This window comes from Bufo bufo, chromosome 1 (assembly GCF_905171765.1).
Source record: "Bufo bufo chromosome 1, aBufBuf1.1, whole genome shotgun sequence".
Lineage (NCBI taxonomy): Eukaryota > Metazoa > Chordata > Amphibia > Anura > Bufonidae > Bufo > Bufo bufo.
The window spans coordinates 143992386-144003857 of record NC_053389.1 but is presented as its reverse complement, the minus strand read 5'-3'; the positions used below and the strand labels follow the sequence as shown (position 1 = coordinate 144003857).

Below are 11472 nucleotides of genomic sequence, written 5' to 3'. Positions count from 1 at the left end.
TGGATGACGGCACTGTTATAGGGAGGGCGGGGGATCCGTGGATGGCACTGTTATGGGGGGGGTCTGTCATGTGGATGACACTTATGGGGGGGGGCCGGGGGGTCTGTGGATGACACTTATGGGGGGGATCTGTGGATGGCACCATTATGGAGGGGGATCTGTGGATGACACTGTTATGGGGGGGATCTGTGGATGACACTGTTATGGGGGGATCTGTGGATGACACTGTTATGGGGGATCTGTGGATGACACTGTTATGGGGGGATCTGTGGATGACACTATTATGGGGGGATCTGTGGATGACTGTTATGGGGGGGATCTGTGGATGGCACTGTTATGGAGGGTATCTGTGAATGGCACTGTTATGGAGGGGTATCTGTGGATGACACATAGCATAAGATGCTATATACGGTATGTGTCATCCACAGATCCCCCTCTATAACAGTGCCATCCACAGATCCCCCCATAACAGTGCCATCCACAGATCCCCTCCATAACAGTGCCATCCACAGATCCTCTCCATAACAGTGCCATCCACAGATCCCCTCCATAACAGTGCCATCCACAGATCCCCTCCATAACAGTGCCATCCACAGATCCCCTCCATAAAAGTGCCATTCACAGATCCCCTCCATAACAGTGCCATTCACAGATCCCCTCCATAACAGCGCCATTCACAGACGACCCCCCATAAGTGTGTTTGGGAAAAATAAAGTGGGCCGGTCTGGCTGAAGTCCAGGGCCACTTTATTGTCCCAGTCCATCCCTGGTGACATCCATGCTGCAATACCTTCTGTGTGTTAGGGCCAGAGATAGGAAAAATATAACTGAAAACAATTATATTTTTTCCATAATTTTGCACATTTTTCCTATAAACGGTGTCTGCAGTGGCTTGTGACATCTGTGCTGCAATACCTTCTGTGTGTCAGGGCCAGAAATAGGAAAAATATAAGTGAAATCTATTTTTCTTTTTTCCATACTTTTCCATACTTTTTCCATATACTGTGCTTGCTGTGAACTGTGACATCCATGCCACATCTTGTGTGTCAAGCGTGCATATAACATTTAATATGGAGAAGGTGAGCATTAAGGGACAGGGAAGTGGCCGGGATGCTGATGGTTCACGTAGAGACTGTGGCCCTGGGAGCGTTGAAACTGTGCCTGCTGCCAGAGCACAAGAAAAACAATCATCTACGATACCTAGCTTCATGTCCCAGTTTGCAGGGCGTCGCAGGCAAAACTCTTGAAGTCAGACCAGTGCGACCAGGTGGTCGGTTGGATTGCAGCAGATAATGCTTCCAGTCGCTTAAGCACCACCCTTTCTTCCACCAAGTCCAGTCTCAATAGGCAAGAGTCTGGACAACAGAATCCTCACCCTGATCCTCCTTCCTCCCACCATGGAGAGTCTGGCCAAACAAGTGATCCCACACTCCGATATTCCGAGGACCTCTTTTCATTGCCATTACTTGATTTGGCCCTATCACCAAGCACGCTTAAAGAGGGACTTGAGATATTGTGCCCCGATTCCCAACCTCTTGAGCATCCAGAGTCACAAGAACATGACGGTGGGAAATGGCAATTAGTGTTTAATGACGTGGATGATGATGAGACACAGTTGCCAATGACTCAACCGCAATTACTATCTCAAGAGGTTGATGAAGAGGATGAGACACAGTTGGCAATCACTGAGGTTGTGGTTAGGTCTACAAATCAGGAGGATGATCAGAGTGAGGAAGTGGAAGAGGAGGTGGTGGACGATGAGGTCACTGACCCAACCTGGGAAGGTAGCAAGCCGAGCGAGGAGAGCAGTACAGATGGGGAGGGATCTGCAGCACTTCAACAGGCTGGAAGAGTCAGTGGGGTGGCAAAAGGTAGAAGGCGTGCACAACCGAACAGGCCCGCAACTGTTCCACGGAGCACCCCCTTGCGTAAATCTCTCTTGCCAAAGGGTAGGTGTTCCGCAGTATGGTGCTTTTTTAAAGAAAGTGTGGAAGACAAAAGAATAGTAGTTTGCAACCTGTGCCACACCAAAATCTCACCACCACCAGCATGATCCGCCACATGTCATCCAAGCACTGTAATAAGTGGGACGAACGCCTGGATCCACAATCTGTGTCTGCGGGTCACACCACTGCCTCCTATTCCCTTATGGTACGTGCTGGCCATTCACCTGTCGAAGGCACAGGCAAGGATGCCTCCCGCTCTGAAGCTGGACGTTCACAAGCACCATCAGCGACCACATCCACTTCCCTGTCCCAGCGCAGCAGCCAAATGTCAATACCCCAGGCATTTGAACGCAAGCGCAAATACCCTGCCACCCACACACAGGCCATAGCACTAAATGCACATTTTTCCAAATTACTGGCCCTGGAAATGTTGTCATTTAGGCTTGTGGACACTGAGGCCTTCCGCAGCCTGATGTCGGTGGACGTCCCCCGTTACGCAGTCCCCAGTCGCCACTATTTTTCAAGGTGTGCTGTGCCAGCCTTACACCAACATGTGTCCCTTAACATCACATGCGCCATGTCCAAGGCAGGTACTGGGAAGGTCCACTTAACCATGGACACATGAACAAGTGCATTTGGCCAGGGACGCTAAAATGCCCTGACGGCACACTTGGTAAATGTTGTGGAGGCAGGGAGCGACTCGTACCCTGGGATGGCACAGGTGCTACTGACGCCAAGGATTGCGGGCCCTAATTCCATCAGGGTTTTCGCCACAACCTAGTGGCTCCAACCCCCACTTCTCCTCCTCCGCCTCCTCCTCCACTTCCACCTCCGAATTATCCACGTGCAACACCAGTCAGTCATCAGTCAGTAGCTGGAAGCAGTGTAGCACTGCAGTGGGGAAGCAGCAACAGGCCGTTCTGAAGCTGATCTGCTTAGGTGGCAAACAGCACACCGTCACAGACCTGTGGTAGGGGATAAACGACCAGACTGAGCTGTGGCTCTCGCCACTCAACCTAGAACCAGGAATGGTTGTGTCTGATAATGGTCGTAACTTGGTGGCGGCTTTGGAGCTCGGCAACCTTAGAAAAATCCCATGCCTTGCCCACGCATTCAACCTTGTGGTTCAGCGGTTTTCAAAACCGACCCCAATTTGCCTGAGCTACTGGTGAAGGTGCACCGCGTGTGTGCACATTTCCGCAAGTCACCGACAGCTTCAGCCGGTCTGTCAACATTGCAGCAGAGCTTGAAATTGCCAGCTCACCAGCTGTTGTGCGACATGAGCATGCGCTGGAACTCCAAGTTCCACATGTTGGCCAGGCTTTCTGAGCAGCAGAGGGCAGTAGTGGAATACCAGCTGCAACATGGTCGTCGCCTTTCCAGTAAGCTTTCGCTCTTCACAAGCGAGGAGTAGGCATGGATGTCTGACCTCTGTGAGGTTTTAAGAAACTTTGAGCAATCAACACAGATGGTGAGCGGTGATAACGCTATTATCAGCATCACCATCCCACTTCTGTGTCTACTCAAACGCTCGCTGCTCACAATTAAGGACGACGCTTTGCATGTGGAAGAGGTGGAAATGGGGGAAGACATTACACAGGGTGATGATAGCCAGACCACCCTCAGTTCATCTTCTCAGCGCGAATTGGAGGATGAAGAGGAGGAGGAGGAGCAGGAGATGGTTGTCTCAGCTACAGAGGGTAGTACCCATGGAAGTTTAATTCTATCTGTTCTGCATTGGTGGGCAGAAGAGGAGGAGGAGGAGATTGAGAGTGATCCTCCTGATGACGACAGCAAAGTCTCGCCTGTTGGTACTCTGGCACACATGGCTGACTTCATGTTAGGCTGCCTTTCCCACGCCCCGCTCGTTATACTCATTTTAAACAATAAAGATTACTGGTTATTCACCTTTCTCTACCCTCGCTACAAAGAGAACTTATCTCTCATTCCTTTGGTAGAGAGAACAAACAAAATGGTGCAATACCAGAAGATCCTTGTTAAAAAATTGCTCAAAAATTTTCCATCTGACAACGCTGGCGGCAGAGTCTGTACTTCCTTGGCCAACCGAGGACGGGAGACAAGGGGAACACACAGCAGTTCCAACTGAGGCAGGGCAACAGTTTCATGGGACAGTTTCATGACACCCCGCCAGCACCCTAACCCTGATGCGCGGCATACTGCCATAAGAAGAGAAAAAATTTGGAAGATGGTGAAGGAGTACATAGTAGACTGTGTCAGCGTCCTCAATGATCCCTTAGTGCCTTACAACTACTGGGTGTCCAAGCTGGTCATGTGGCACGAACTGGCGCTCTACGCTTTGGAGGTGCTGGCCTGCCCTGCCGCCAGCGTTTTGTCTGAGCGTGTATTTAGTGCTGCTGGTGGCATTATAACAGATAAGTATATCCGCCTAACAACTGAAAATGACTCATATAAAAATGAACAAGGCCTGGATTGACCATGACTTCTCGACTCCACCAGAGGAAAGCTGATGAACAAAAAGGCACTTTTAAATGTGTTGTTTTTAATGTACTGAATAGACTGTATTCTCAGGCACCCCTTCCACCACAAACAAGGGTATATGGTTGAATCTTCCTTTTCTCATCCTCCTCCTCTTCTGTCATATCAACATGCTTATTCGTCACATATAATGCCCTCGCATATATGGCCTTCGAATATAATGTTTTACAAGGTCAGCTAAACTCCAGGCCCTCGCATATATTTTTTAGAGGGTCTGCTCACCAGCAGGCCCTCGCATATAATTTTTTAGAGGGTCAGCTAAGCTGCAGGCCCTCGCATATAATGTTTTACGGGGTAAGCTCACCAACAGGCTCGCGCCTAAAATCTTTTAAAGGGTCAGTTTACCAGCAGGCCCACAACTCAAATCTTTTACAGGGTCAGCTCACCTGCAGGCCCACAACTCAAATCTTTTACAGGGTCAGCTCGCCTGCAGGCCCTCAACTCAATCTTTTACTGGGTCAGCTCACATGCAGGCCCTCAACTCAAATCTTTTACTGGGTCAGCTCACCTCCAGGCCCACAACTCATGCTGCCTTGCTTTGAAGTGGTAGCCGTAGCCATTTATCAGGCTCCCTCTCCGAAATCAAACAATGATTCCCCGTTACCCGTGGTCACCATGTTAGGCGCAGAAAAGAACATCGAAAGTTGATAGGGAAGATATCAAAATGGATCGTGGACGTCACAGGGAAGTGCAATCAGGCAGAAGTTATCTAGAGTCAACAAAGCGACAGCAGGCCCTTTCCTGTATAATGTTTCCTCATCCTAAATATCACAGTGACATTCCCTGTAATTTATTATTACTCAGTCCAATAACAGGGCATCTTAGGAGTCCTGTATTGTTATTTATTGTCACTACCTCCCCGAGTCGGAAGTGTGTAATTTGAGTGCCCTACGCTTGCCTTCCTTGGATGTGGTAGCCATTTCTCAGGCTCCCTCTCTGGAATCAAACACTGAATCTGTATCTGTAGAGCTGTATGACGGTAACCTGCAGATTAATGCAGCCCAGGGGCAAAGCTATAGGGGAAGCAGGGGAAGCGGCTGCTTTGTGGCCCTGACCCAGAAGGGGCCCATCCAGGAGGAGGAGGACTAAAAGATTTGGTCAGGGCCCCCTCAACAGTATTGTTTGATTCCCCGTTACCCGTAGTCTAAATGTTTTGGGCTGAAAATAACATCCAAAGTTGATAGGCCAGACATCCGAATGGATCGTCGCCGTCATGGGGACTTGCCATCGGCCCCAGGTTAACTAGAGTCACCAAAGCGGCAGCAGGCCACCGCCCATAATGTTTAAGATGGGCAGATCAGCAGGCCCTTGCTCCTAATCTTTTTGAGGGTCACCAGCAGGCCATCAATCATAATTTTTCAAGGGTGTATGATGCCCTGCTTTATGTGTAATAAAGAGTGTATTGGAGTGCCATTTATTGTCATATTTCACTACAATACGAGAAAAATAGACGCAGTTCACATTTGGTGTTATTTGCGCTAAAAGCATTTATTGCCATATTTCTAGAGAAAAAGAGAAAAATAGACTAAGTTCATATTTGTTATTTGTGCAGAAGGATCTTTTTTTTTACAGGATCCTGTTTTATTTTTTTCTGTTTTTCTGACGGTTCATCGGTCACATGGCCTAGGCTCAGCTCAGTCCCATTAAAGGGAATGGTCTGGGCTTTAATAAAAAGCACAGCCACTAAACAATGTACAGTGCAGTGATTGGTTAGCTACTACTATTGCTTGCATCGATGCCTTCTTAAACAGCTGATCAGTGGGGGTCCCAGGATAGGTCATTAATTAAAGGGGTTTTCCAAGACTTTTTTTTAACTAAAGACAAGTTTTACAGTTGAACCTGCTGATTAATATACCTGTATTGTGAAAAATCAGTTATGGCGTTTATGAGAAAAAATTTTTTAATGCTAAACATGGCTTTTGTGTAGTGAGGTCTGGGGACTAGCACTTCAGTGCATCTCAGCTCTTTAGCTTTCAGTGCTTGCCATACCCCTTGTTGTACTGAAGCATGATTCAGCTTTCCTGGCAGTATGTTTGGTTTAATAGATTGATTCAACTGGCAGGTGTTCTTAAAGAAAATTATCTATAACTTCTCTCTCTGAATAACATCATGAAGACAGCTGTCATTTGATTAAACCATGTTTTAATGCATTACATACCAGCTCAAATTAGCTCTAGCTTAATATGCAGACTTAAAGGGGTTGTGCAGCCTGTTTGTAATGATGACCTATCCTCAGGATCAGCTATTTGAAGAGTATGCTGTGATGCATGCGAGCAGTGCTTCCTCTTCATTACACTGCTCGTCATCGCAGAAGTGCAGTTTAATTACAAGCACTCATTCAAGTGAATGGAGCGAATACTTGTAAGTACACTACACCATCGTTAGAGGGGAAACGGCACATAGAGTAATGAAGAGGAAGCAGTGTTCGCATGGAGCTCTGTCTCCTCTTGAACCAACTGATCAGCAGTGTAGTCATCAAAATAAACTGCCAGCACAACCCCTTTACAGTAATTTCAAGTTTCTACTCAGCCCTATTTCTCCTTTCGAGCTACAATGAATGCAGTGGCTTTATAGTCCAGAAGGTCACACACAGCTGTTCTCTCCTTAACCTCAATGTTATCAATAACAAAACCTTCTCCAGATAGAGCTTTCCTGACAAACTCTTCATCATAACTGAGAGCATGAAACTTTTCTTTCCCTACTGTAATATATGTTGTGCCATAAGCCGCAATTAATATGAGGTGTCCTCCTGGTTTCAGCAATCTTGAGAACTTCCTGAGATATCTGATGTAAGTATCTTGGTCTTTGCAGACAGCATCTAGAAGCCAAGCACTGATGATACAATCAGCTGCTGGTAACACTATCGGATCTGTTATATTTTCTTTCTCAAGGTTACATTTCACAACATGCTGCAGTGCTGATTTCATTTTTACTTCTTTGTCCAGTAACTGGTCACTGGAAAAAATGAGAAAAAAAGAAGAATGTTAACATCATAATGTATGAAGTGTCAAGCTTATAGAATATTGATCTGATTTTTCTTTGCTGACTTCTGACCTTTTTCATAAATTCAGACCAAACCAGTTGGCTCATCCTTACTCCTAATATTTGAACAAATACTTCACCTATTTTCTTCCATGTCTACGTGATGTTTTGCCGCATGGCCCCAATCAAATGCTCCTGTATGTTTGTCCACCCATCTTTTTAGCTCCATGATGCATCTGTCTCTGGTCTTTATTACAATGACGTTTTTGAAAAACTCACAGACTGAATACAGATGGTGAACCATGGAACCAATGCTGAGGTCAATCTAGATGTCTCCTTTAATATGACCTGCAGAAAAAATAATTAAAATCAAATATGTTAATCCCTTATACACATTGTATATATACAGTGATTATTCGGGATCACTGAGGTTTCTAAAAGATATGCACATGTAGTTGTTTTTTTTCAATTTTGACTCTCCTGACCAATTTTCTCCATGTAAGCCAATCACTCTGGTTTGTTTCCATCCTACAGGTGAAACTCGAAAAATTTGAATATCGTGCAAAAGTTCATTTATTTCAGTAATGCAACAAAGAGTTGCATTAATGCAACTTAAAATTAGATTATTGTGAAAAGGTTCAATATTCGAGGCTCAAAGTGTCACACTCTAGTCAGCTAATTAATCCATACCCCCTGAGCAAAGGGTTCCTCAGATTGTGATTTTGGGGGTTTCATAAGCTGTCAGCCATAATCATGCAAATTATAACAAATAAAGGCTTGAAATATCTCGCTTTGCATGTAATGAGTCTATCTCATATATTAGTTTCACCTTTTAAGTTGCATTACTGAAATAAATGAACTTTGCACAATATTCAAATTTTTCAAGTTTCACCTGTATATTTAGCAGTATCTGTTGCTGTATCCAACCAAACACATGATGCACTAGACCAGTGATCAGCAATTTTCGGCACTGTGAAACTACAACACCCAGCATGCACTCTTACTTATCTGTTCTTGTAACTTCCATAGAAGTGAAAGGAGGATTCTGGGAGTTGTAGTTTCAGGTTGCTGATCCCTGCACTAGACCTTTCTCTGCCTCTCACCCAGCTGGTTATATAGGCACTCCCTTATCACTTGAAATTTAAAAGAACATGGTCACATGACCGCACCCCAGAATGGGAGCAATAATCAGAAAAGAAATGCATTACAAAATAACATCTGCTTACATAAATGATTATTTCAAAGGATGTTGATGCAAAACGAAAAACCCCTTTAGCCTCTGAAAGGAATATGAAATGTCCCAAAGTGAATATTCAGGTAGATACCCTTGGAGTAGTCTCCATTATTTTGTGGATGGACAAAAGATACCAATGTAGCAGATAGCAATCAAAAATGTAATACAGAGACAATGCATAGGTCAAGGTAGATGGAACAAGTTCATAATCAGTTGACAGGCATGAGTCAGGACAGCTGGGTAAGTGACAGAAGAAACAGCAATGAAACACCTTCGCAGACAGCTGGAATATAAAGAACCTTATTGCTCTGTCATTGAGCACTGTGTGAAGGGAGTTTCAAGGGGTTGGACACGTTTTGACTACTTTTGACCAATCTGTAGGTAAAATGATTATATGACACTTTCTAATATAGTGTTTGTTCAGGAGCGTAGCAATGGGGGTGCAGGCTAGGCATGTGCCCCGGGCACAGAGGCTGGGGAGTGCACCCGCCCGGCAGCTCTTGTCACTGCTGGGCAGTTCGTTTCCAAAGTGAAGCAGGGAGCCCTCTGCTCCTCACTGTTCTTCTGAGATCCTGACCGGCATTCCCAGCAGTACAATGTATGTGTGGGAGTGAGGGGGCACAAAAGTGGGCATAACTCCACTGCAGGGGCACCTAATCTGGCATAACTATTGTGAGGGAGCACCTAATCTGGTATAACTCCATTAAGGGGGCACCTAATATGGCATAACTACTGTGAGGGGGCACATATCTGACATAAATACTGTGAGGGGCACATATCTGGGCATAACTACTGTGGCGGGCACAAAGATAGGCATAACTACTGTGATGGGCACATATCTGGGCATAACTACTGTGACAGGCATAAAGGTGGGCATAACTACAGTGAGGGGGCCACAAGGAGGGCATAACTACTATGAAGGGGCACAAAGATGGGCATAACTATGAAGAGACATAAAGGTGGGCATAACTACTGTGAGGGGCATAAAGAAGGGTATAACTACTGTGATGGGCACAGAGGTGGGCAATGCCAAAGGGGAAATGCCTTAGATTACCCTTCGACTCGCTTCACTCAACACTAATAATGACCTACAAAATAAAAGTAATGTCTCATTTCCTACCTACTCATATAAAATCCATAAAATAACGGCAGAATTGTGTTTTTTTCCGGTTTCCACCCCATTAGTAATTTTCCCAGATTTCTAGAACAATATCTGTAGTATTGAGTGAAGCGAGCCATCTGAAGTGGAATGTGATCCGCATTTTAGGAAAAATTTGATTCAAAATGAAGCCGAATTTCCTCATGCTTTTTTGGTAACTAATCAAATTTTCCAAATATGGCGGCTGGAATTGTCTGAATGGCTTGGATTCAGGGGGAAAAAATCACTCACCTCATTCACTTGATCACTTAGAGGCAGTCCACTACTCTCTTGATTGAAAAAGACCTGCCAAAGGACCTGCGCTGTGTGTGAAGACTTTTCCTCGTGCTCCCAGCATGATCATGCGGTGACGATGACATCACCACGTAATCACACAGGGAAAACGCAGTAACTACATCACGCTCAGCAGAGGTCATTCGGCAGTTTTTTTTTCAATCAAGAGAGGAGTGGGCTGCGTCTTTGTGAGCAAGTTAATGAGGTGAGTGTTTTAGGGTTTTTTTTAAACCCAAAAGGCCATATTGCACTAGCGTAGTACAGTTTTTAACGGCCGTTAGACGGGTTCCCTTCTGTCTAAGCACCAGTTAAAAATGGTCCCTTTGATTGATAGAACTTTGACTGGATGGGGTTTTAACATAGCGATTCGTGACAAATTAATTAGTAACAAAATTTCTTGTCAAACTTCGGCAAAGCTTCGGAATACATTTTTTTAAAACTTTGCTCTTTTCTAATTATATGGCATAATAAATGGTGCCATTAGAAAGTATAGGCTATCTCACAAAAAACGAGCCCTCAATATGGCTGCGTAAATGGAAAAGTATAAAAAAAATTATGTCTCCTGGAAGTCAGGGAGGGAAAAAATTTAACATAAAAATTGGCTGCGCTGTTAAGGGGGTAAATGTACTAAATTAAAAATACATACCTTCTGTAAAAGTTTTCTTAAGATTTTTAATGGGAAATATCAAGAGATCTTCTGCATAGGCCATGTCAGGTTTATCTGATAGGTAATGCTCTAGATGCTGTCTGGAATCAAATCCATGTTTATGGTAGAGCTTGTAGTTACTGGAATCCATTGTGTAATCTTGTGTCTCAGACAGAATGACTCAATACATTGCAGCTCAGTGTCTTTATATCATTGCTAGGAATCAATTTGCAATTTGTTTTGCAAGAATAATTGCATATTACATCATAAGCTATTATCACAAGTCAGTCATGAGAACATGTGTAAATAGTTTCAGGCAAAAAATTATTGATCTTCGAATCCCTAGAAACGATTGGTCAGCCTGCTATGGCTTCTTGAAATTTGCATGATCAATTATGCAGTAGGTATTATAGAATTATATAATTACATTGATAATACAGTTGAAAAAAAGGGAAAAGCCAATTAAGTTCAGCCAAAGGATAGATGAGGATGTCAATCTTGGAAGGGGTGTGAGAACGAGATTTGTACAGTCGTGGCCAAAAGTTTTGAGAATTACATAAATATTGGAAATTGGAAAAGTTGCTGCTTAAGTTTTTATAATAGCAATTTGCATATACTCCAGAATGTTATGAAGAGTGATCAGATGAATTGTATAGTCCTTCTTTGCCATGAAAATTAACTTAATCCCAAAAAAAAACCTTTCCACTGCATTTCAT

General features: G+C 44.4%; 1 protein-coding gene across 1 annotated transcript; it reads right to left on the bottom strand.

Annotated features, from left to right (window-relative positions):
* Positions 1 to 6586: 6586 nt before the first annotated feature.
* LOC120999273 (nicotinamide N-methyltransferase-like) lies at positions 6587 to 10938 on the bottom strand. Its single transcript, XM_040430145.1, has 3 exons — positions 10757 to 10938; positions 7585 to 7792; positions 6587 to 7417 (listed from the first exon to the last, which is right to left on the bottom strand). Exons 2-3 carry the CDS (start codon positions 7746 to 7748, stop codon positions 6994 to 6996), a joined length of 588 nt encoding a protein of 195 aa, XP_040286079.1. The 5' UTR covers positions 7749 to 7792; positions 10757 to 10938; the 3' UTR covers positions 6587 to 6993.
* Between the last annotated feature and the right edge of the window lie 534 nt (positions 10939 to 11472).

Excerpts from the sequence above, each read along its gene's own strand:
- LOC120999273 (XM_040430145.1), bottom strand. The coding sequence starts at position 7,748 with ATGGTTCACCATCTGTATTCAGTCTGTGAGTTTTTCAAAAACGTCATT. Across the intron at positions 7,418-7,584 it reads GTAGACATGGAAGAAAATAG|TGACCAGTTACTGGACAAAG; the intron begins GTGAAGTATTTG and ends CATTTTTTCCAG.